General features: G+C 39.8%; 1 protein-coding gene across 3 annotated transcripts in view; it reads left to right on the top strand.

Moving 5' to 3' along the window:
• The window catches only part of RGS12 (regulator of G protein signaling 12), a 90,510-nt gene extending 77,799 nt beyond the window's left edge, over positions 1 to 12,711 (top strand). For 2 of the 3 annotated variants that reach the window (XM_052780600.1, XM_052780599.1), the window contains exons 15-16: positions 111 to 728; positions 12,042 to 12,709. In XM_052780600.1, the coding sequence (XP_052636560.1) occupies positions 111 to 728; positions 12,042 to 12,406 (983 nt within the window). In that variant the 3' untranslated portion in view covers positions 12,407 to 12,709. Of the gene's footprint in view, positions 1 to 110; positions 729 to 12,041 lie in introns of all 3 variants that reach the window. The other variant, XM_052780597.1, reaches the window with a different exon arrangement.
• The last annotated feature ends 14,255 nt before the right edge of the window (positions 12,712 to 26,966 follow it).

Genomic DNA, 26,966 nt, shown 5'->3' with positions numbered 1-26,966 from the left:
ATTGAAAGAATTGAAGATCTTCATGGAAAATAAATGTGCTGAAAATTTACGTTTTAATGGCATTGCACTTTCTGACAAAAACTTGTCAATTTTGGGTTTTTCCCCAATAGAATTTTTTGAACTCATATCCAAAGCTCAAAGTAACAGAGCAGATGACCAACGTGGACTGCTAAGGAAAGAAGACCTTATTCTTCCTGACTTTCTTCGTTTACCACCTGCTGGACCAGAACCATCGTCATCTACTCCCGCAGGCCCTAAAGGCCTCAACAAGCGAGTTTCAAAAAATGATGGCAAGGATGGATGTACATCACCAAGTGGAAAACAGGAGTCCATACAAAACTTTAATGAAAATTCAGTTAAGAAAATGGGTTACTCAGAAAATAAACATAAATCTGCTTTGACAGCACTTCACAGTCAGAAGACTTTCAGTGTTCCTTTTAATACTCCATTGTCTCCAATTCCGCATGCACAGGAAAACAATGCAACAATATGGAAAAGGCAGTCAAGAGAATTACAGGCTGAAGGAATACAGATGGTAGATGATGAGAATGTGGCAGACTTGACTCTTGTGGCTGAAGGAGATATTAGTAGCCCTAACAGCACTTTGCTACCACCGCCACCACCAACACCACCATCAAACATCAGTAAACTCACAGAAGCCAACTATCCACCCCCAACTCCTTTTGCAGGTAATCAGGAAAAATCTGGATATCAAAGATCCAATTCAGGTATTTCTAGATTTTAATAGTCTTTCCTTTTATGTAAAACTACCTTTCCTTGGCACTGTTAAGCAGTATTTGGCACCCATTAAAACAAAAAGAAAATTCTCTCTGCACCTTAATTTTTTTACAAAAAAAAAAAAAAAAAAAAAAATTCACCGCCTTAGTCTGTGCTAACTGTAATATTTCTGGTTGCCTTTAACAATGTACTTTTGTTTGGATTTGGCATGTGGCCAAAAATGGACACACGCAGACAAACCTTTAAAATACATCCATATGCTATAATTATCTCGTTCTTTACCCTAGGAGTACAAAACAGGGTATCAGTATTTTGAGCTCCATAGCACTGTTGTGTTCCAGATTTTCTGATCCATTTGTCATCATGAGATACATGATTAGGGTTTGGAAGTTTAAGTGCTTTGGCAGGAACCCTAATTATGTGTTGAAAATTGCAGTACTGTTTATGATTAAAATTTGAAATGGATAAACCTTAATTTAAAAAATTTCTCCAATAAATTAGATATTTGTGACTAAAAATAGAAATGTTACAGTTTTTTTTTAACCCATACTTTGCTACACAGGGAAATAGATTGCATCTACCACACTTTCTCCCAGAATATTCACATGTGAAATAGCTCTTTCTATTAGATAATTTTAAAGAAAATATGTAATTTTTTTAGGATGCAAGTTTCATGGTCTAGCAATATCACAGAGCAATATTAGCCCAAGGCTGAGAGTATGGAATTTCTTTATAAACATGGACTCTAATAATAATTGCTATTACCAGAAACAAGAGTTTGAAGATGATGGGTGTTGTGACATTGACGTTTTACAGTCATTGTACTGTACATTTTAATGTAAAATATAAGAAGAGGTATCTATGTGCTACATTTATTTTTGATGTTTCACAAACATATGGTGCCATAATTTGTATGATCACATTTCTTTGTGATGTGGGAATATACATTTTAATTATTTATCTTTTTACACAGAGTATTTGATACTGTTCTTTATCTGTATGGTTGATGATCTGTAAATACTTCTTTGGTTGTTGGATGCTTATAAATGGCAATGCAGATTATTTCATCCTCTTGGTATTTTAAAAACGTATTCCTTTATTAGTAGTATTTGAGAAATGTTCTATAAGCGCTACCACTTAATTTCTGAAACTGAGTATTGAACAGACTTGTAACCAGTGCCTACGAATAACAAACCCACAAAATGTACTTCAGACATATTGATGTGTATATGCATAGATTTGTGTTGGTGTCTTTCTGATAATATGACAAGTGTACAACATAGGTATCAATTTGCATATTTTTCAGTGAGAACTGTTAAAAAAAACCATTTGCACTTAAAAAAAACTTCATGAATTTACAATATTTTAATGCATGCCATACATTTCTGTGTAACCACTGAACTGTAGCTTTCCCTTTTCCCACTTTCTACTTTTTACTTTGTAGAAATCTTTGTGTAGTTTTCACATGTATTTTGTATCTTTGTTCTCTCAGGAGTAATAAATTCTAGACCTAGTTACGCAAACTGGTTTTAAGCTTTGATTTTCTTCATTATTTAAAAACAGTTCTTTCAGTCCTGGATTAAGAATGCTGATCGAAATTATCTTCTAATAACAGATTAATAGAGATGAACTAGCAATTACCATGAGACAAAGTTGACAAATGTTGTATTTGTTAATAATCTAGATATCAAAGGGCAAATGCTGTCTTGAGATGCTGATGGGTCACATGTGAAATCCATAGCATTGACATGTGCACCAGAAGGCAGATAAGACAGGACATTTCATTTAAATGAGTCATAACAGGAACTCCTGAAAGGAGAGTCTCTTCTATCTTTGGGTTCTTGGGCTAAACTTCATATTCATTACTTTCCTTCTTATTTTAAACTAAAGCAATTCTTCCCTGGTCTTTAAGAAATAAGCTGGTGATCTCAGTTCATTTGATGTGGAGTAACCAATATAACAACCTCTTTATTTGGTAGTCTTGGGTAAGAAATGAAGGGTTGGATGGGTGCTGGAGACTGCACTACCCTTTTCATTCTTAGAGATGGGTCCTACATAACAGTACTGTGAAGCCTAATTAAAAAACACAACAAAACAAAACAAACTGCGGAGAGGCTTGTTGTACTGTTACCTAGGTCTCATTGTGTTCTGGGGGCTGAAAATGTTTTTTCCAAAAGTCACTGTGTTCCCATGTAGTTGTGGGCCTCCATGAAAGAAAATGAAGCAGTTGAAAGTCCAGTAACAGTTCCCCTTTTAAAATTATTTAGACTTTTTCACAACAAATAACTAATATCCTACATATTGAATTTTTTTTTTTACATATTTTAATTTTCATGTATTCCAGCTGGTCTACTCTACTTTTACTGGTGATTGTGGTTTATTTTTCTGTCATAGTCACCTATGAGAGACCTTTAAGTAATCAAACAAAATAATTTTGCAAAACTAAAATCTTAGTTTCTCTTAGCTTTGTGACAAACCAGATTTTATTGGTTTGCTTTTTTTTTTTTTTGAGGAATAACAAAAATCTAAAAGAAAGATGTAAAATACCTTCTTTTTTTGCTACAGCCTTATTGCATACACTAACTCTATTCCACACTCCTCTCACAGTGCACTGCTGTTTTATGGGAACTGTATTCTACAAAAGAACGGTGATTTTATGGAAAAAAGTGTGGGCTGAAACAAAACTTTTCTATTTTCATGATTTCATGGAGTTTGCATGGAAAGGCTATTAAGTGATGTACAGTAATTATGATAAAGACTGCTGGAAACTATCTGCAGTCAAGAATCGGTATTTCAAAGGACTAAATCATTAATAATGGTTGCTTTTTTAAGTGCTTTAATGGTTCTCCATTCATAATCTCCTATCAATAGAAAATGCATTTCTAATTGGTTTATTGAATTAAAATGTTGGGATAAAAAGAAAAATAATGACTACACAATTTAAAGTGGTCTATAATTTTGGTTTCAAGTTGGTATAAAGTCAAATGACATGTATGCTTACACTACGCATGGGCTTTTATACGTTGGGTTTATACATGCTGGGAAAAGGTCTGGGGGGGGATGAAGTCATTTGTCGTGTTCTGCAGGGAGCAATTCGTTAACCGCAGACTGCTGCAGCAAAGCCAGGCCAATATCCATCCGTGTAACGGGTTAACTCTTGAGGTGTTTTTCATGTGAAGATCTAGAAAAGCAAAATACGAATAATGAAAAATGGCAGAATGAGGTTTGCATCACTCAGAGCTTTTGAGAACGAACACAGATCTTAACTTTCTTAAATAAGTGAAATGTGTTTATACTGTAGTAATATTTAGCTGTGAAGTAAATATCAAATCAGTTTGCAACACAAGAATCATTACTGATTCTAGTTGCGTTACTCATCAAGAGAAAGTGTCTCTATTTTTGAATAAGCCCGCTAGTTCTGGCAAATTTCCCACTTTAAAAATCAGGGGTTTCTGGAATCTGAAGACTAATTCTGAAATGCACTTACTTCGTGTCTCTGCATATAATGGTGGTAGTACCCATCTGTGGAAGAAATAATTATTGTGTGGTGTAATTGGCTTGAAGGGATGCATTCATTTTTGAAAGTGTTAAAATACTGATTTAAACTCTTTGGTGTTTTGGTTTTTTTTTTTTTTTTTTTTTAATTGCATGGTATAGTGTAGGTACTTTGAATGTTGTCCAGTTTTTCCCAGGGGGTTAGGCACGTTCATTACCTAAGTGAAAAATAGCTGTCATGGGGAGAGGCAGTCTTTCAAACCTTTAGTCCCCTCAAGAGCTGTGAATATCAAGCCAGAGGCCTTGCACTACATTATTTATTCATCGATATTCCAGTGGGGCCCATGAAGTTGTTCATTGTGATTGTTGCCTCTACAACAATGTAGGCGGGCATTTAGTCTTAGTAGAAATTGGCTTTTTCAGGGAGTATCATTTCATCCTTAGATAGGACAATTTGCAGCAATCCAGACTGAAGGTGCACAGACTGTAGATTTGATTCCATCAAAGTGTTCTTCCTTCTGTTATTAAAAAAATTCCCTCTTTTTTTTTTTTTTTTTTTGCATTTAGGGTGAGAAATATTCTTAAAGTCAAATTACAATTACAGTCAATGGATTTATTGCCTACCAAGTAAGAAGGTATTTTTTTGAGTAGACGTATAGACTGGATCCAGTAACTCAGTCAAATAAAGAGTTTATTCAGAACTCCCTTTTAATAGGTATATAATGTCATTTGTTAAGATAGAGAACCAGCTAGGGAAAATAAAAGCATCGTGAACTCTCTGGAATTATACTTTAATAATATGGCTATGGACGATCAAGGGTGAATTTAGACTATATAAACAGTTACTTAACTTATTCTGAAGACACCACTTTTTATCTGAAATAGATGGGCAGTCGTATCCTCAAAATAAATTTGCTCCCTTTCATATTGGAAAGAATTCTTTCAGAAATGGGATAGTTAGTGCTAGGATGTTTTTGCTTTGAAAGATAAATTATGCAGAAATAAAATGCAGGGTGGACTCTTAGAGCCTGGGGCTGGCTATTGTTTCCAAAGACAAAAAAAAAATTCCCAACTGCTCTTTTTTTATTATTCACAGAGAGGATGCAGTACGGTACAACTGAGGAATAGAGATCAGATAATATCAGTGCTATTTCTGTGACTTTCACTTTTTGGCTACTAAACTTTTCTGTTATAAGGGTAATGAATTCCAAGTGCAATAAACTTTGTGATAGTTAAGGAGATTAAAAAAGATCATGTGTATATCTTCAAAAATTTTAAAAAAAACCCTTTGTTTTTGTAATAAATTCTATAATATTTTACATAATATTTTATATAATCCCTTAATTCCTGTGGCATATTTTAGAGACAATCCAGCGGTGTTTCCTATGTAAATCAAGATAACCACATAAATGAAATAAAACTTTAAGAAAAGGAAGTGTTTATGACTTAAAAGATGTAAAAATAATGTAAATAATTATTTTTAACAAAGGCTGTTGTGCTGCAGTTAATTGCATCCTTACTCGTTCTGAGTAAATTTGTAGAAGATAATTGGATACTGGATCAATATAAAGAAGTACTTGTGGGGGTCCGGTAATACTAAGGCCAGAATCTGTTAATCCTCTTTTAATCAGAGCATGATTAAATGGGAGAATTACATGTGGTACATGACTGAGATCAATAATAAACAAAGGAGAAGGAGAGTTATGTTAAGAGTGGACAAGCGGGAAGCAAGGACAGCCTTGTGGGATGATTATTTGAAATGTAAGCTTATTTCAATCAAACAGCAAGGTACACATTTTAGAAAGAATTACAAATTTTATCAGTGAATAGATAAAATGTTAGAAAAATTACAGCTGCTTTTTGAACCAAACGCACACAGGCTAAAACCAGATCTATGCAAACACATGACTGACATTTGGATGATGAAATGGACTTAGTTGAATTATTACTTGAAATGTAACTGGTAGCTCTGCTAAACCACTTTTTAGAATTTCTAAATTGAAAAATAACATAATGAATGGTAGATTAAATTAAAAGTGATTCAAGTACTTCAATCCACTATTTCCCAACATATTCCTCTCCGCAATAATTAAACCTGCTGTTACTGACTGCTGACGGAAAAGCAAAAAGAATGTTAACAATAACTGCTGGAAGATCAAACCGAGGGCTGAATACTTGTAGACTGTTGCGGAGATGTTTTGTCATGTCTACTGCTTGGAAGGTATTCAAAAATTATTCCAATTTTAGTAGTGGGGAATCAGAAAGTTTAAGCAAATTATTATTGTTATTGAGGGCATGCATGTCAGTCTGGATCAAAATTCAGAACTTTTCATTTTATTTATTCTCGGATTGTTCCTGGCTTTTAAATGATGTTGTGTGCAGTTCCCTTCAGCAGCTGTTGTAGCCATGTATGTAAGAGGTTACTGCCCTCAGCAAACCCAGTTTGCAGTGTTTCCTTTTTTGATTATATATGCCACTGGTGAGCAGTAGTAGTCGTACCAGCTCCCTCTTGTAGGTAATATTCAGAAGTTGCCTTTCTGAATAATGTTTTGTGCTTCGTTCTTCTTGCGAATGCTTTTGAGATGAGTGTAATGAAAGAATTTCTATCTGCCCTGTCTTTCTAAACTTAACGCTGCAAATGTATTCCAGAAATTCCCAGGACAAAAGTAAATAGACTGGTAATGCAGAGTATTGCTGCTTTGTAGAATAATCCATTTTCTAGCTTGATGCCTTCATTGTTACTGAGCCTGATTTCAAGGCACTGAGCATATGCTGCAGTTGGTGTTTCATCAGGCAAGTGAAATACAGCATATAAAGTCAAATTTCCTTTGAAAAGATTTAGCATAAACTGGAGGTAGGAATCTTTTATTAAATCCTTTTTCTCCTCAGTGTTGTATCAGTTAAGAGGTAAAAGGAAGGAAACTGTTAAAGGAAATTTAACCTGCAGATTTCTAAATCTTAAATGTAAAGTATCCTTTTCCCTCTGGAAGCATAATTCACTTTATAAACTTTAAAAAAAAAAAAGCTTGCAGTACTAACGTCAGCCAGTGTGGAAGTCATTTATCCACCACTTAAAAGAATCCACATCTGGGAGGGCTAAAATTTTGAGGTACCTTTTCCCAACAGTTTAGGACAGGAAGGGAGAAGTATCTTTCCCGGAGTGAAACTGCCTAATTACATGTATCTTAAGGAAAGGAGTTATTCGTACTAAAGTATTTCCAGGACAGCGAAGTGAACACCCACTGCGGAAGTGACCATTGCAAAGCTCCTTTTTTAAGTCTCATGTAAAAAAATGCTCTCTCAAGCAGCATGTTATTACCCTAGGACAGGTTGTTGTATGGAATCAGAGATGAGAACAGTATCTGCCCAATCTCCTGCATTAAAGAACACACCAGAGTCTTATTAATTTGGAGACTAAAAATGACTGATTACATTTGGGGGGTGGTATTTGCCAGTAAATAACCAATTCCAGGAATTGTTCCTGAAAACTTTGGTGATTTATTTTCACAAGAGTTATAAGTATTATGAAACACTTCAAACAGATTCTTATCTGCTGTAAGTCAGCACAAAATCATTAAACTGGAGCTCATTCTTTTTAACTGAATATCTCATCCTCTCTGCCGTTAGAAGCTGAATGCCTGGAATCAACAGTATAGAAGTCAGCAGAGTATTCTTGTTATCTTTCAGTACAACTGAGAGCCATCTAAATAGAAAGTGGTTTTGACAAGAACAGTAGGATTTTAGCAAAGGTAGAATGCTAAGTGAAACGCTGAATCTACATGGAAGAGGTGTCTGTCTACATGGGAAAATTCTAGAATAGAATTTAACATTCTGCCATATGTGAAATCCACTAAGTATGGACTTTCAAATACAGAGCTCTTCTCTTACAGTGAAAGTTAATAAACATCTACTTGCTTTTATAAAAAAAAAGATAAATATGGTGTGAATGGAACTATATCGAGTATTGATAACTTAAAACTATAGGTGCTGAATTTCAGATCAGATCTAAATTATGCTTTAAGTGAATCATAACTAAAATTTGACACATTGAAAAATAAATGGATCTAATAATTATGGTATAGAAACAGTATCATTGCAAGATGTTGTGGGTGGACCTTTAATTCCCAAGCATCTGCATGAGAGTTATGGTTGTTTGATCTTACCATCTACATTTGACAGCTAATGCTGTTCCTGAAATTTCCAGGTTTTTTGTGACCTCGTCTTTGCCTGGAATTTGGCCAAATGCTCCCTTGGACCTAAACTACTTGAAAGACAATGTCTTCTGATATCTTGCTTAGATCTTACTTGTAGCTGGAGGAATATTTTATACAGAAGAAGAAAAATTCCCTTTGTCTTCCTCTGTGAAGACACTTTTCCATAATCATAATGTTAAATTCAGAGAGCTTGAGAATAATACACAAAATCAAAATATCAGAAAAAAAGAAATATTGGTAAAGGAAGTCAGGAGATCAGCCAGAACAGTGCCTGACCTTTTGAAAAATGCAGCCGGGTACACTTAGCCTTCTAAGCAGTCATTTAGCTGCAAGTCTGTAAAATAGCAGATCTCCAGTTTAAAGACAGAAGACAACATGCATCATCCCATCTTTAAACGAGCTGGAACATATTAACAGGATCAGATGCACAAGAAAATTCCCTTAGAGCTGCATGGAATGCTTAGCAGGGGAGGTGAAGATTACCAATAGGCATGATTATGCTATTCCAGTCTGTTTGGAAATTAATCTCTGCAACTACTGCTCTAAGCACTGGCTTCCTTTTGCTTCTGGAGTTAGGTAGGACAGTTGACAGATTAGATTCGGGAAAATGTAATATCATTCCTGACATGCTTTATGCAAGGCAAAGCAGTCCGCAGAGATATCCATGGAAGTTTTCATCACTTCAGTGCAAGAATACGTGAAGAGAAATTTTATCTGTGAAAGCCCTCTGCACCTTAGATGGTGCCCTGCATGGCTAAGTTTGCCCAGGTATTTGTTACTCGAGAATATGGGAAGGAGACCAGTGCAGAAGTGTGGTAGGCATCACTTAAGCCTCATTGTAAAGCTCCACTGAGTACATGCAAATCTTGAGTCTATTTTAAAACTTGTAGGATATGTTTGTACACAAGTTGCTTTTGGGAATCTCTCCTATTTTTTTGTGCTAAATAGCCTTGCTTCATAAATGCTTTGTTTTAAAAATGAGAAAAAAAGCACATATTAAAATGTTTTTTCAGTGTAGTGCTACTCTTGAAATCATCTTCCTGTTTGGGGTAGATGAGCCAAGATCTTTTCTACCCTGCCAGGGAAAGAGAAATCATCTTCCTTAGTAATCATCGCTCAGTAAGTCCATATTCTTTAGAACCAGTATTTTAGGTAAGACTTTCTGTGTTACTGTCCTGCCTCTAGTAGTAATTTATTAGATGCTTCAGAGGGATTGCTCCTGAAAAGGGCATTAATGGAAAAAACTGCCCATCATACAGATTTATTCCTCTTCACATGGGCTTATGTCTTGTGAAGCCCGAGAGCTAACATTGACCTTATTTTTGCTTTGTTCCTATTAGACAACTTGAAAGCCCAGTTGCTTCACGTGGTGACTCAGTGACGCCATAACGCCAAGACTTAATGGCATTTCTTCTATTTAGCTGTAGAAAGAATTAGCAACCAAATAAATACAGCAATACTTACACCTTCCATAGCATTTCTCAGTAGGAGTTTCCAGCTCTTTCATCTGTTGTACCCTGTTAATGCAGGCTGTATCTTTTGACTGTGGAAAGTCTTTCAGCTTAGTTCAAGTCAACAGAGCTATGAGACCTTACACCAATATCAAAGTTGTTTCTTTACATTACATTTAGTAGAAGGATGCATTCTCAATAGTGGGACAACTGGATGACTCATGCTCGGTCAATGCAAACTATTCATTAGTATGGCTTTTTAGAAATTAGTATCTCTCTTAAACCAACTTGAAAGGAGAATTGGAGATCTTCCTCAAAGGGCATAAAATAGTAGATTAAAAGGATCAAGAGTACAATTCAGGACATCCATGTTAAGATGAACATTTTAGAACAGAATAATAGCATTTTACACTACAGCCATGCAAACAGCAGTTAAAATTAAGTCAGTGTTCGGCTGCAGTAGGAAGATGTAAACTTGAAGCGTAGTATAGCCCCATTAAATGTTAGCTGTAATTTAGTAGGCTGGAGTCGTGCTGGGCTAGCAGGGCTGAGAAAGCTTTCTGCCTTCTCTCTGCTATTGCTCAGCTGATTTGTTTGGAGGTTGATCTAATTCCTCTGGATGTGAAAAAAGGCAGCATTACTGATGTGGAATATCCACATTATTAATGTGGGGCTGCACTGTAGCTAAAGTACTAAAATGATATTGCACGACTTAGATTTTTAACTTATTTTCATTAAATAGAAAGTTTTAACCCTTGAGAAGACCCTGGAGTGATTTGATTGAAACAGTATGAAATAGCTTTTTTGTCTTTTTAATTTGCATTTTTCCCCTTCTCCATATCAAAAAGTTCTTGACTGCGATGATTATACTGAAATATATTTTTCTTGCAAAAAACTGTACACATCACTTTGTGGAACAAACACAAATAAAAGATTTCAAAGCCAACTATGGGATTTAACCACACAAGTCTCATGGGATTTGTGTGGCTAAATATGCTAGTCAGACACTTGGTGTGTACTGTGGCAACTGTTTAAAAATGTTTTAGGTGAGGCATGTTGGATAAGATGGTATCTTTGAAAAGACCAGCTGGTATACATGGAAAAAAGAAATTAATTATGAAATGGAAGCCCTTATTCGGGTCAGCCTTTCTCTGGTTTTGCTTGGATATCAGTTGGTATAATAAAAGGAGTTCTCTCTCTCTCTGAAAATTTTGCCCCTTTTTATATCATTATGGTGGGGACACCTCAACTACAGAAATCATGTTGATAACCATGGTGCAAATCATGAAATCAACTCATCCTTCTTCCTTCCCTTCTTGTTGCCTGTTGAAACAGGCAAACCAGCTTCATCTGCATTTACTTTAACAAGCGCCTAGCAGTTTGCAGTGTCACACCTAATGCAAAACTAGCTTTTTGGGGAGGTCAAGGTTTTAATCGAGGGTTGACTTGGGATAGTAACGACTTTGTATGAGTAGTTCTAGAGAACAGGCCCAAATCCAAACAATTGTGGTTTTAGAAGTGCTGTACCAAAAAGAAACTTCAAGATTAAAAAAATCACATGTAACTCAGGTGTTTCTCAAATGTTTAAAGCCCTTCAGCAGATTCTGTCTTTTCTTCTTGTCCTGTAAACCGTGGCCCATAATTGCTCGGTTGCGGTTCAGGACAGTGAACTGCAACTTCAAATCATCCTTTCTTAGTCTGCTGGAGAATTTATCTCTAGCCAAGTAAAGGTAATATCTCAGCAGGGATCCAGTACTGGAGGCCACTTCAAGTCAAGGAACATCTTCTGTTCTGCCCCAGTGGAAGCTCTATACTCTCTTCCTTCACCTTTGGGTTTGCTGGTGTAAGAGTTTTTGTTCTAGAGGTGTACAAATTTATACTAAGTAGTTATTTTTAATGGAGTCTTTTTAAAAACTCAAAAATGCTAAACTAAGACAGATTAGCATTTTGCATTTATCTTTGAGATCTACTGTTTAGTTACCTACTTGGTGCATCAGTAAGTCTCCTTGATGGAGTGGAAGAGTAACCCAGCTGGCAATCTACTGTTAGGACCTCAGAGGAGGTTGCAGTATTGAAAACTGCTAAAACCAGAAGGTACATAACTCTCCTGTTTTGTGGTTTTTGTTTTTAATTCTTCTGTTAGGTGCAAACCACAGAAGGAAAAAGGATTCACAAGGGACTTCAGGAAACTCTTGTGAGCAGACCTCTCACAAAGCGAAGACCAGCAGAAACTTTAATCCTCCCGGTGCGAGAGAGAACCCCGGAACGGAGCTCCCTGTGAAGAGGATAATTGATGTGGACGGAGTCAAACTGGAAGATGCTGGCACACGCTCCTGTGACGATTCTGAAGGGAACCTCAGCTTTGAAGGTTACATCTCTGAACTGAGATCTTGCCAAGGGAGGATGAGGACTGGAGTTTATAGGACATCAGACCTTCCATCTCTGATTACTGTCAAGAGTGAGAAGAATAAGGGCACTGAGAATCAGTATAAAGCTACTTTTGTTTAAATCTCTGTTTTTAATTAAGAGTTCTGGTATATTTGCTTGGCATCAGCAGCAATGGAGATATGCCTTAGAGACATGTTTCTGCCGGTTATAAGCTGTTTTCCGTACCCAGTTGCCTTCAGCGAGCCTGCCAGACCATCTCTTCTGATATGAGTTAGAACCCATAGAATGAAAAAATAGTATTTCAACAAAAATATTGAGCTATTTGTTTTTGTTCTCTTACCGTTTCTATATCATTTTCCCTGGGATGATTCCATTGCACAGTGTAATTAAAATTATGATTTCCACCCCTAGCCTTCTTGTCTTTATTAAAGACAAACTCACTTTAAATTCCCCTATCCAAACTTTTTATTTAAGATAATTTCACTTTAATCTTCTAATGTTTTTTTCCTTGTCTGCAGGATTCCCTGTGTGTCGGTAGACTTTTGAAGTGGAAGTAGAATCAGTTACTGGTGTAAAAAGATTAAGATTATTTTCTTAATATCTTCCTATCAGTCTGATGACATTTAGGAAGAGGTTCAGATGGAATTCAGTCTTGTCTAATGCATTGCCTGGATGGATATATGCAATAAGACTGTTGTTATACAAACAGTAAGAAGCAAAAAACCCCTGTGAATTTCCTGTGCTGGGAATACTAGCTGCTTTCGTAGCCAACACAGGCGATGTTTCCATACCAGTAATGTATATACTAATTACTTAGTGGTGGGAGGGTCGTCTGGGTCCCTCCTCATCACTGCTCTTGGTGTCCTTTAGCTTTGGGGAAAGGCGGATTTTGTTACTGCTCTTTTGATAGGTGGTTAAGTGCCCCTCATTCTTGTTGTTAATTCTAGTTTCAGTAAATCTTCTAGCCTTAAGTGGAGTTTTGAGAAGGAAAAGATACTTAAGACAACTGAACATGTTGCTTTTGCCACCCGCTCCTTTTCCTCCTTTCCCATTTCTTCAGAAGAGGTTATGAGTCTGGACATGCAAAAGGGTACACGAAGAAATGAGAACGCTGGACTTCTGCTCATCAATGTGAAACAATATTGAGTGTATATATTGAGACCTTCTGGTGGTTCACTGCTTTGAAATTATTGTGAGACTTAAAAAGTCATGTTGCATAGCTCTTAGACTGCAGATCCGCACAGGCAGTAAGTCTAAAGCATCACAGTAGTTAATGAATAACTTCTCTTTCTTTGCTCCTAAAGCATACTAAGAATCATGAATTTTCTGAATAGCCAGGAATGCTGGAGTCAGTCACTCAGTTTCTTAAACTCAAATCTCTAAGATGAGAAAGAGGTACATAGGATTTTATAACAGTAAAGTAAGATTCCTAAAGCTCAAGCGTTATACATCAAACACTCCAGTGATATAAATAGACACAACACCCGTTAGCTTTAATACTTTAATTCTTTTCTACTGATAAGTGATTTTGTTCTTGATATTGAGGAAAACCCTTGTTAACATAAGGCTCAACTCAGTGTGTGACTGAATGAGGATATCTGCTATGAAAATAGCTGTTCTTTTAAAAACTTTCAAGATTAAAACTAATTCAAGAGTCATGCAAAAATCACAGTGGTGTAACCGTACTAGAGACTTGGGGAAACACAGCAGGTGGAACTAGGAGTGAGTGAACAGGCTTGGAGACTGATGTAACTGGGTACCATGCTGTAACAGACTGTGCTGTTAAAATACAACCATAGCATACTGCATGCAGTCTGACTTTACCTGTCCTGAGGATAAAGGGGGAAAGCTTCTATACTGATCCATAGGATTTGTTGGTTTGTATTGTACTATGTATCAGCTGTGTGGGACACAACATTAACAAAACAGTCATAGCCCAAATGTGTGAAAATTTTTAAGTATCTATGTATTCTTAAAGTGGTTTTCTCATTTTTTCGGGGGGGGGGGTATTTTGCTAATAATTGCCCATGAAAGGATATTTCTTTGCACAGATAAATGGCCACAATTTTTTCCTGTCTTCTGGAAAATTAATAGGTTTGTTTTAATCAAGACCAGCATTACACCAGTCAAACTCAAGAGAGGGCTTTTTGACCTGTGATATGCTTTGCACTTTTTGTGTGTCTTGGAAGATAAAATCCGAACATCATACAGGTAAAAACTTGAAATTCAAATACAATCATTACAGTCTTTATTAATTTCTGATGAGCATTTTAGATGAAGCAAGGTTGCTTATCTTACATTGTGCAAGTGCACTTAAGTGACTTTCAGTGAGCAATACAGAATTCTTCAGCTGGAAAAAGAGACAGCTGGGGAGAGATATAATAAAGTCTGGAAAACCTTGAGTGCCATGGAAAGGGTGGATCGGGATTGACTATCACATTCTTTTCTAATACAAGAATTAGGGGCCATCAGATGAAGCTAGTGGAAGCCAGGTTCAAATCAAAGAGCTGGTTCTTCACCTTCTCCTGTTTTCTTTCCACGAGCTGCTGTGCTCAGAATAAAAGCAAACAAACCCCCTGTTTTTAAATTCTGAGTGCAGCAAACTGGATTTGACTGTATCAAGGATTCAAAGGGAATTTGACAGCATGGGAGACTCAAGCTGTGTGCAGGAAAATGAAGGATGTGAAAGAATGGAGTTTTCTTTAACATAGGGACAAATCTTGGCACAATCCCTGGAAATCCTGTAAACAACGGGACATGGGAAAAACCATTCCTCCCCTCGCTGCACTGTTATGCCAGTTATTGGCATATTGTATAGAAGAATGGTTTCTTAGCTAGGACTCATGGAAATTCATTCCTTAGACTTAGAAATAATTAATAATATTAGCTCTTCTATTCAATATCTGGCAGAATATAAAAGCTAAACCTGCTGGAATCAGTTGCCACAGATCATGGAGTTAATAAAAATGAATGCGGACAGCCTGTCTCTGGCTAATGTTTTCCAAGATTTTACTAAGGATGTTGTCCAGTTTTAATTACTGCATGACTTCAACATTATAATATGATTTTAAGTTGCCTCATTATACTGTGATTTCCACTACTAATGAAATCTACTTGCAATTAAAAAAGCAGCCCGACTGAAGTGCTGCTTGATAGCTTAATCCTTTATCTTGCCAGCCAGATCCTAATCAGATTTTATGTGACTTTATTTCTCTTTTACTTTTCCCGGTTTTCCCCTGTTGAAACTCCACTTGTACAGAGAGTTACTCTTATGTGTCCTTAATCCCACGATGATAAATAAGGGGGGAATTCGGTCTCCCCATCCTCTTACATGGAAGAGGGAGATCCACTGACCTATACCAGTACTCAAACCTGAAACTGTAACAACTAGTGATATAATAAAACCAACGCCAACACTTAGAAAATCCTGCAGCATTCTAAATCTTATATGATATACCAGTTGTGTTATATTTCACTTGTTGTCATGGTATCTGATTTTCAAATGGTAGTGGTTTCAGCCTCATAGGCTCCACAACAGTCACAGTTTTGTTGTTTTTTTTGTTTTAAAGGCTCTGTGAAGAATAGAAAATATATATACAGACAAAATTGCAAAGGGACTTCCCCCTTAGGATTACTGTAGCACTGTGCCTTGTCAACAAATTTGTCATATAACACACATGCAAGATAAGCCACTGCGCAATTTAGCTCTGGGGGACTGCATGACAAATAACCGATGTTTTTTGAAGGCACATAAACAGGCTTTGCAAATAGACTTTGCAAGAGATTTACTGCTGTGTGGGAAGGAGCCAATACCTGGCTGCACCATGTCCTTTCTCATGCCCCTGAAAGTCTTCAGGGGGCTATTTAATGTCTTTCAAGGACGCTGGGTCCTTCATGCACTACTTCTCCGCCTGAAGGTTTTGGCCTCTTTTCTTGCCTTTCCTGTAGTGTGCCTTGCTTTATTCTTCCTTCTCTTCTAATGCTGGAATTTACTGCTCTCAACTGAAAACCGTTAAAAGACATGGCTCAGCCGGTAGCCTCCTTATCTTCTTGTAGCAGAGATAATCAGGACTTATGAGCTTATTTTGATTTTTTGGAAGTAGCCTGATTTTTGCCACAATACTGAAATCCTTGCCAGTAGCTGTTTCTCAGTAGTTGGTGCTACTGCTCATCCCAGACCTCTCCAACACAGTATCAATAGCGAATGTTGTCGTTTAAGGTGGTCTCTCCTAAGGTACTTGGTAGCTGGGAGACCAGGTGAGTGTACGGTAGTGCGCTGTAGCGTCTGCGATGCAAACACCCTGAGGCATCTTTTCACAATTTTTCAAAGATTTTGAAAAGTTTCCAAAGGCTTAGTTGGACAAAGGCCACGGCCCAATGGCAGGTCCTGATCAAGAGATGTGAGAAGGCAAAACCGTTGCAGGTCCGAGGCACTCCTCCTAACTCTCAACAGCAGCTCATTGTGTCGAGTTTAGAAACGACCGTATTTTCTGCATCGACAGGCAGATTTCCAAGCTTTGTGGGATTGTAGCAAACCTGTGTGACAACAGTGTTGCTCTGCAGGTAGTGTGGGTGTTTACCCTGCAGCAAAAACAAGTGGTGCATCCAAGCGCTTCTCTCTGCCTGTGCTCTTGGAACAGCATCCCAAGCTTAGCATCGTAGGGTACTGAACAACCAGGAGATTTGTGAACCCTAATCCAATGCCAATTAAAACTCAGGAAAAGCTTTCATTGATCTTACTGACATATTTTCTTGCTGTAGACCAACTGTCACTTTTAGCTGGGCTACTCTTGATTTTTTTCAGAAGACCTTTATCTGCTGACAAGTGCTGGATGATCAGGTGTCTGCAAATCTTGCCTGCATTACTCAAAAGGTTAGCAAATCCAATATGTTACACATGAACCAACATGTTTTGTGAATTGTTTGTGTGGAAGAGAAGGACAGAAAATTGTTTATATTTTTTCATCCCAAGTGATCATTCTGTTCTACAGTCTAAAATGTTGTTGTACAGAATTTGATTGGCACTCTTGTTTTATTTGTGGTTTTGTCTTTAAACATCTATATAATGACTTTCTAATATGAAAATGCACTTTGGATTTATTTCTCATGCCTTGTCTCCCCAAAGTATTGAGAAATCCTGTACCACACAATAATGTTTATAGAATCTTAAGTGTGTCAAACTCATTTAAAATCTTAATTGTGTATGTAGTTAGTAAATAATTTATACCACTGGAACTGATAATGTTTCACTGATATCTAATTTCAATGTAGGGAAAACATGTGAAAAAGGGGTTTTTTCAGTTATTCCGGGACCTGCTGCCATTTGGACATCACAGCTTCAATGGCAGTATGAGACAAAGTGAAACTAACCTGCGTTTTATTGGATTTTGCAAAGATATCTTCCTAAACCTAGCTTACATAAAGAAATTCCTTTAAAAGACGATTGTTAAGAATTTCTGCCAAATATTTATATACCTTAAAAATAGCTCATCCTCTGGAATTTAATAATAGTCAGTTAGGTTTTTAGCCTTTAATTAATTTCTTTTGCTCTATTCTAGCAACACAAAGGGATTGCAAACCTGAGGTAAGGCAGTAGCCATATGTTTTCCAGGTACAATGTAACTCTCCTCTGGCTTCCCTTCTGCATAGTCTTGGTGGGTTGTCTAGTTCTGCAGTTTCTGAGTGGACAAATGCATCAGAACTGCTCTGCCCTTGCAGCAGGTACTGCTAAAATATACAAATGCTCTCTCTGCCAGAGAGCAAGAATGGAAAAAACTGGGTGCCCAGTGGTTCGGTGTCTGTGTACACTAACCTGAATCAGTGACACAATGGTCCTTAAATGGTTCCCTTGTCATTCACCATCCTCTTTGTTTGTGCTTTGAACACTCTGTGCTAGAGCAAGGGGGCATAGAGATGTTTGAGTACCAATAGTAGAAAATAACGACTGATGGGAATGGGATGAAATGTAACCCTTCCAAGTCCATGCCAGCACTGTATTGCTCCCCATGATAATCTCGTACTGGTTTCCAGTGATGATGCTGAATCCCATCCCTACAGGTACACAGAGCTGCAAAGCCACTAGAGCATTTGCAAGTGCCCATAGCCTGCAGCAAGTGTCAAGGTGAGTAGTGTAAAGACCGCTCACCTACCTCACTGGAGAAGGCCCTGAAGTCCAGGTTTGGGAAGTGTATTCTTAAATATCTTGTTGTCTGCTTTGCCAGGATGTGCCAACCTGTACCTTGTTTACATTCTCTGCCTGCAAAGACCTACTCACAATCTCAAAATAGTATATAACTTAGTTCATAGAATCATAGAATCGTTTAGGTTGGAAAAGACCTTTAAGATCATCCTCCTCTGGCACAACTTGAGGCCATTTCCTCTCGTCCTGTCTCTTGTTACTTGGGAAAAGAGAGCAACACCCACCTCACTACAACCTCCTTTCAGGTAGTTGTAGAGAGCAATAAGGTCTCCCCTCAGCCTCCTTTCCTCCAGACTGAACAACCCCAGTTCCCTCAGCCGCTCCTCACAGGACTTTGTTCTCTAGATCCTTCACCACCTTTGTTGCCCTTCTCTGGACACGCTCCAGCAGCTCAATGTCTTTCCTGTAGTGAGGGGCCCAAAACTGAACACAGTACTCGAGGTGCGGCCTCACCAGTGCCGAGTACAGGGGGACAACCACCTCCCTGCTCCTGCTGGCCACACTATTTCTGATACAGGCCAGGATGCCGTTGGCCTTCTTGGCCACCTGGGCACACTGCTGGCTCGTGTTCAGCCGGCTGTCAACTAGCACCCCCAGTTATTGTTACAGTTATTGTACAGCTTCAAACCTCAATTCCAGAGCAGGCTGATAAAGAAATGAAAGGCCAGCTAGAAGTTCATCTAATTCAAGCTAATCCTCTTGGAGTGGCATAATCTTAGATCAGGGCACAAAAATGAAGCTAATGCATCTCCCCATTCCTGCAAGAGGTAGCTGGGGTCTTTCTTAATGATTTGAGTCTTTCCTGGAAAGATGAAACCATGTGGTGAGGGGAAACTACCCTTTAATTACTATTCTCCCTCATTTATAGACTTGCACAAGCATCCTTTTCAATAACTATTTGCCAGTATTTGCCAGTATACCAACAACATGGACTCAAACACCAGCAATATCTACATAACTTCAATCTCTTCTACGCTTTTAAAATTTCCAGAGTCAATACTACAGCCAAGATGAAGTAACGCCTGGCTGAGATCAGCCCTCTGTATGCAAAGCAGTTAGCTGAAACTTGTTTGCAACCAGGAGATTATCGGCGATGGTGGGCACATATCTTTGATCTTGTCCTTGCTCATTTGAGTGTTGAGTAAAACGTGTGCATGTGTGTATTAGAAAATCCAGAACGACGCATGCCGCAACTCCTCTCCCTGGCAAGAGGGTGAAGGCACAAACAGGCAGATGTTCATCTTCGTGTTGGAAGGTGCTGGATGGCTAAGCACTCTCCATCGGTTGGTCTTGCACCACCTCAGTCTCCCAGAGAGTGCTGGTGCTCCCACTGCATCTTGCCTGCGCTTGTGGGAAAGGGACAGATACAGAGGTATGAGATTTTGCTGCCATTCATTGCAACAACATCAGCTTATACCATGAAAGAGCCCACTCTGTGATGCCATAAGATGTAATTTTCCTTGCTAGACAACTGTGTAGTTAACAGGATTGGGCCCTGCGTAAGCAAAAGAAAGTCCAGTTTAATTCAAAATAGACTTAACAGAGCTGCTCAGAAAGTCATGACTTCTCTTTTAGGAGAACCCAGTTGGGATCTTCTTGCCTAACTTTAGGTGTCTAATCCAGAGCTGCCTTTGTATCCAAAACACGGGTGTTACTTTATATATTTGCTAGAGATATAGTTAATACTGTCTATGGATGTAAAGAATTATTTGTTTAATACTTTCTGTGGATATAAAGAATGATTTGTTTCATCCTTGAGCTGAAACATACCGGTGACTCGTACCTTAAATTTCACTCTTCTGTATTTTCTAGGTCTCCATTGCTTATACTGTGAGCCTTGATACCTACCTCAGATGTAAATACATATGCAGGAGGTCCCTGAAGATAGGTGAGGTGACTCTGATCTGCCAGTTTCTCCTGATGTGTGAACAATCTAAGTCAATGACAGCTCAGATTGTTTCTGCAGCAATTACACAGAGCAGCAATTACATTTCTGCAGCAATTACGAGGAGTGGCACTGGAGGTACAGGGAAATGAGGGGAAAAAAAGAGACAGAAGGAAATAGGGGGGGTATATGGGCCACACTGTCAAATCTTTAGCCTAAGCCTATTCTTGAGGCCAGCACTGAGGTAGTGAGTGGTACACAAATCACTTCAGAAGTCAGGATTTGTGCCGTGGGGAGAGGGCTGCTCACCGGGAGGACCTTCAGGTTCTTCCTGGGACACCTCTGCCTGCCTTACTTTTGGGAGTGCAGGAAAAAGGGCCTGTAGGCTTTGTCAGGGACAGAATCCCTATTGATTTGGTGAAAAAACTGTGCAGCAGTCTCCAACAGGATGAGATTGTGTATAGGCAGGAGCAGGGGGAGGTAATAGAGAAGAGGAGGCCATCAGTAGTGGGGCTTTTGTATGCAGCGGGAGGGGAGCCCTGGTGAGGGACATCCGTGTCCCTCCTTCCAGGATGCAAGCTTATCTCTCTGCCTACCTGTTAGATTACCAGCTCTCCCAAACACACCCCGAGGCATGGGACTGAGGTCCAAGGGTCCTGCTCCTGCACAGGAACAAGAGCTTGGCAGCAGGGAGACCGACGGGAGAAGCGAATCCCTTAGTGGTTCGCCACCAGGTTTGTGATGCAAAAACCCCAGGGAAGGCCTGGGCAAACCCTATGCTAGATTAGCAGATTGACAATACAGATTGACAAATCTAAGTTGAGTATCCTTATGACGACATTGCAAAATCCTGTGTCCAAGCAGCCCTGCTGGCCCTGGGCAGCTGCCGCAGTGACACGGAGTGACGGGAGCGCTCCCTGCGCAGGGTGCAGGTTTAGCAGAGGGCACCTCGTCGTGTGGCTTCCCCTGGTCACCACAGCCAAAAGGCTGATCAGTGGGTGTCACCTGGCACTTCAACCCTTGGCATATGAGTTACCTGCAAAGCAGAAAGTGAATGTTTTTAATAAGACATTTAGTTTCCATGCATATATATATGAAAAAAAATACGGAAAATATATATGTATACACATATACACGGGTTTCTATACAGGATATTATTAGGGCTGCAATCAGAATAATTAGAGCACTATTTGTGAACTCTGCTCTCCACCCTACCATAGGAAATAACCCCGAAGTCGAGGCAGGCTGTGGGGCTGGCGTCCTTCCCGTGGGGCTGTCTCTTGCCCGTTAGTGCTCTTCCCACTTCGAAAGGGAAGACTTCAGCTGCCTTCAGCTGCAGAAGTGGAGCCACCTTCCCTCACACATGCCTGACTTATAGACCATTTTAAAGTATGCCATGGGGGCGTCTAATATGCTAATGAAGAAAGTGGGTGGAATAGCAGGAATTTGAGCACAGCTAAAAATGTACGTGCTTAACAATTGCAAATCAGCCTGTGCTGAAGTTACCTAAATGGGTTGGCATCGGTGGAAGGTGGGTGCTTCTACACCTCTTCTTGTCAGTTTTCAGTGAGTACACGGCTAAAAAAAAATCATACGCCTCTGTATATGGGCCTACTGTTTCAGCCAGGGTTATCGGCAAAGGTTTATATCGAAGTCCTTGAAAAATAGTTACCTACGTTCCACTCTTATTCATACAGTAGGAGGAACAGTCTTTTCACACAAACACATCCTAGACAGGTTGCAGGCATAGTATTTTAGATATATCATGACATCTGGGTTTGTGAACAGAACTAAGCATCATCTTGAAATGGACTTCTGAAATCTTGGTTAGTTTTTGCAATTAGATCCATGTCTGGGGTGTATAAATGAAGGTTCTGTAAATATTGTGGCTTGTAGCAGAGCTTTAAATCACTCACAGATTTGTGTGATCAGGGGTATAAAATCACAGTTTGGTATTGTTTCTGCAACTTAAGCTCAGCTCTTCCATTGCTACTTTTCTATGATTTGATTTTTCAGATCAGAACTAAAGATTTCTGCATGCATGAAAGAAACATTTGTAGGCACAGCTGCACGTAAAGACTTTTTAAATATATACCTGTAACTGCAGTGGCTGAGTCTGGCTAAAAATGTGATTTTACAGAGAAGAAACATGAAGCTATTTATTACAAAATCAATGCACACAAAGGTGGTCAACTGAAAAGAGAAAAATCGCAGTCAAGATATTGTCTGATACCGCATCCTGCCAAGGCAAAGCCACCCATGCCAATGAGAAAAAGTATATGGGAGGTCATGCTCGCAGAGTTGCAGCCTGATCAGTATGTTAGATGCCTCTTTGGGAAAGTAAATGTAAGCAGGGAAGAATGATGCGGGAATGGATGAAACGGGGCTACAGCCGCAGGGAAAGTACAAAAAAGTGGGGACAGTCTTCCTAGGAGTGCTGAAACCAGAGGAGGGGACGCTCCGGGTGTTTGCTGCTGCTGCAGAGCCTGTTTGAACGGCTGCGCCTTCAGGGTGCTGTGCTGTCAAGGGTCCTGTGCCCGCTCCTGCAGGACGCAGGCGATGAGGACAGGCTGCCAAGCTCTGGGCTGGGGGAGGGAGAGGAATACAACAACCCCCTGACCGGGGAGGGACTCACAAGGTCTGATACTTTTAGCTGAAGGTAGGTATAGCTTTGAGTGTGGACCCAGTGGTGTAGGAAGAGAAAATGCTAGTGGAGAGGAAGACCAAAGAGGCCATGTCTGAGGGGCAGCAGTGAGATAAGAAGGTAGAAGCGGCAGATAAGCACCAGGATGTGGGGTTTGGTGAAGAGCGATGTTTAATGCAAACATGCCAAGGCCAAGTGGAGGAGCCATAGGGAGAAAATCGAGGAGTCCAGGGGCAGATCCGTCTCTATGGGGAGCTGTGATGCTAGTGTGAAGGTCTGCAGAGCTGCTGAAGGAGGGCCCCAAGCCCTGCAGAAGGCAGAGGTGGAAGGAAGACACGATAATGCAATGAGACGGTCTCGTGCATGGAAGGAAGACGTTTGTTCTGCTGCTGTGTGCTGGTGAGGCAGTGGGGGCTGCTGGCAAGGTGGTGGGCCAGGACGGGACATCCGCAGCCAATGTGTCATGGGGGGATGAGGGTGATGAGGGAGTGAGATGAAAAAAATAACATGATAGATCTGAGAACAGTTTCAGTCCCTGGAGAGAAGAGAAAGGAAATCGGTGCAGAAAACCCCAGAGCTGTGAGCTCATGGGTAAGGGAAGCCAGGAGAGCTGCTGGAGGTGCTGGAGGAGCGTGGGAGGTGAGAGGAGTGAGGAGGAGTAAACATTTGGGTGAAGGCATATCTTTCTGTCCCAGGATTATCTGCTAAGCACAGCAGCGCCAAATCCATGTTTGCTGGATCCCAGCTGTCCAGCAATCAGCCTTTTGCAGCTGTGCTTTTACCACAGGAGAGGGGAGGATGGTTTGTAAAAGGATTTGTTTGCTCTGTTATGGTGCGGCAGAGGTTATGCACAGCTTGGGGACTGCAAATATCAACAGCAAAGTCTGGTGCAGGAGAGGATGCACTGGGACTCCAATCCTCTCTGAAAGCCAAAACCGTGCTGATTTTTTTCCCCGGGAGTCCTGAAGCTCCCAGGGAGAGGAGGGGTTGACACCCAGAGGTGTTTGTGGTTGCAGTGTGGCTATGTGGAAAGCTGGGTGCTACACTGTTTAAGGCCCATCTGAATAACTCAACATTTCAGTTTGATTTGAGCCAAAGCTTTTCTTTTTTCATGCTGAAATGAGCAAACAAGCGAAATCCTGTGCCCTCCTGTGTCCGGGCAGCCCTGAGCAGTAGGTGTTAGAAGGAATGGAAAGGGTTCCTTCTGCGCTCCCAGTGCTGCTGCATTGCCTCATTTTAAAATCCTTGAAAAGTCACTAGACTTGGAGCCCATGAGTATGAGCCTCAGTTCTGGTGATGAGGATATTCATTAAATAACAGGGACAGCTGAGTTTTGGTGACGGCTCCTGGGACTAGGTGATGGGGATAACCTCAAGCAACAGAGATGAAGGGAATCCCATCTGACATTGACAACGATGCTTGCAGCATGGTTTGCAGGTCCCCCAGAGGAAAAGAAAAGAGTCAGGAGGGTTTGTACATCAGTCTCGCATCAGCACTGAGTCACTTGCTGGTACACCAGGAGCAGAATTGCCACACGTGATTGCTTGCATCCTACCCCTTCCTGAAAGATAAATCAAAAGTTGTATTCTTCATGCTGGAAATACTTCTAATTAATTACTTCCAATTCACGTGCACTCCTCAGGTTGTATAAACATCTCGGACACAGCACACTTGCAGAGACTTTAGATCTAGCACTAGTTCCTTGTGCCAACGATGCCATAGCCTCCAGCTGTCTCCTTATCCAGGAAGCTGGGTTTGGGCTTCCTAACAGTCACGTCAACTAAAGCCTGGAAATCAGATGTCAGGAGGCAACACTGCCCCATTAGTTGGCTGCCATACGTTACCTTCACAAGGGAAGAAGAACCTGGCTTTAGAAGAAGAAGACCTTATTACCGTGAAAAAGCATAGAAGTTTAAAAAAATACGTAGGGGAAGCAGTTAGCTATTAGAAAAGATTATAGTTTTTCTTCAGTTTTACAGTAGCTGAGTGGTAGATTTCTCAGAAACATTTACAGTGGTCAGGAAATAACGTAAAAATGGAGAACACATGAACTTGCAGTCATGGGACAACCCTCCTCCAGTCTGCTTGGTAGCTGGTACATAGGAATGTACACGGATGTGTGTGTGTGTGTGTTTAAACTTGTCTTTTCCACTTATGTCTAGTGAACTAATTGATGAAAAAAAAAGCAATTTTATTATTTCATATTGGTGGCTGAGTCAATTTATTTTTTGTTGGTATTTAATGACTTAGGATGGTTGTTAATATTGTTTCATTATTACTAAGTAGTTCAGAGCCTGAGCTTAGTCTAGGCTTTTATTAATTATTGTTAAGTTTAACAAATTAAAACACATTGCAATGTGGAAAGTGAGGAAAAGGCAGATGTATGAGGCAGCATGATCAGTATGTGCTATACCCCCTGCAGCAAGGATTTCTGTCTCTTTCTGCTCATTTATTGTGTGTTTATTTGCCTTTTTATTTTCCCATGATGATGTCAATATTAAGGGAAAAATGCTGAAACTGAGGGATTTTAGCCTTTGATACAGAAGGATTACAGCCTGCAAACATGGTAAAGAGATCCTAGTCTTATTCTGAAACCTTTCATTGACTTCAGCAGTAGCAGAATCTGGCTCTAAATGCATTTGGATTATGTGTGCTCCACAGGAAATTTTCAATATTATGTACAGCAAAGTTAAGAATCAGAACGTGCCTTTCTTTAAAATGAAAATGGAATTTTCTTAGAAAGCAAGAACCAGACCCTAGCTGCAGTTTCACTGGTGGGATGAGCTGCAATACATACTCCAGGCCTTAGAGCTGCCAAATATTCTGTCATCCCAAAGCTAAGTCTTCCCTGTAGGTCCTGTTTCCAGATTTCCTTGCTTTTAGATATATACACACACACACAAATTTCTATTTCTATTTCTATTTCTATTTCTATTTCTATTTCTATTTATTTATTTTTAGTGTTTTACAGAGCATCATTTGAAATGGGTGCTAAATGAAGTCTAAGATCTAATGGTAGGGACTTTATCTTGAATGCCATATGGATTTTTTCTGTATCTTCATTGTTTTTCTTGTTGCTGTTACCGTGTTTGCTCCATACACACCTGACTGTTTTCTCACTTTATGGGGAGTTTTCTTCAGTACGCTGGAAATAATGAGTCACAGATTAATTGGTTTGAGAAGGTCAAGGAGAGCAGCTCTGTGGGCCATCAGCCTGACCGACAGGGTGATGGTTTTGGCACTGTGCCCCAGGTCTCGCAGACTGGTGGGTTCTCAGCTGCAGCGATACAAACCAAATAGCATCTCCTCCTTACAGCAGAAGAAATTTCTCTCATGGTAGGCAACCCCAGAGGCCTTAACAATGCGTAATCCGGTGATCTCTGGATGTAAGAGTGGCTCTTTGGTGTTTGGCAGAGGCAGAAGGCTGCTGTGGGCGCGGACCATTCGATGTACATGAGTAGATAAAGAAGGTTGCACTTGCTGAAACTCCCCAAGCTCTGTGCTGTTTAATTTTTCCCCATTTTTATTATGTTCACATTGGAAGCTCTGTGCCTCTGCCTTCTTGATGGAGAGGCTGCGGAGTCAGGCGTGAACATGTGTTAGGGTAAGGGATGGCCTCCCTGCTCGGTGCCTCTCTGCCTTTGGGGCCATTCCCAGCTCCCCCAGGACCGTGCTGCTGGGCAGCTCGATCTGGAATGGCATACAACTGGACCAGTGTAGGGGATTCACGCATCTCAGCTCTCTTTCCCCAGGTTTGTTCCCCAGCTGTCCCTCCATACGCACTTCTTGTGCTGCTCATGGCCAAAAGCTTCACATGATGACACAAAAATATCTGCAGCCAAGACCTTATTCTTCACCCTTATGAACTCCCAAGTGCTCAAAGCCCTGTGAAGTTATAAGAATTCAGTATCAAAACCGAATCTTCAGTTTTCTGAGTGGTTTCTTGCCAATG

This window comes from Harpia harpyja, chromosome 2 (genome assembly GCF_026419915.1).
Source record: "Harpia harpyja isolate bHarHar1 chromosome 2, bHarHar1 primary haplotype, whole genome shotgun sequence".
Classification (NCBI taxonomy): domain Eukaryota; kingdom Metazoa; phylum Chordata; class Aves; order Accipitriformes; family Accipitridae; genus Harpia; species Harpia harpyja.
The sequence above is the reverse complement of the archived record's forward strand: the minus strand, read 5'-3'. Positions and strand labels throughout refer to the sequence as shown.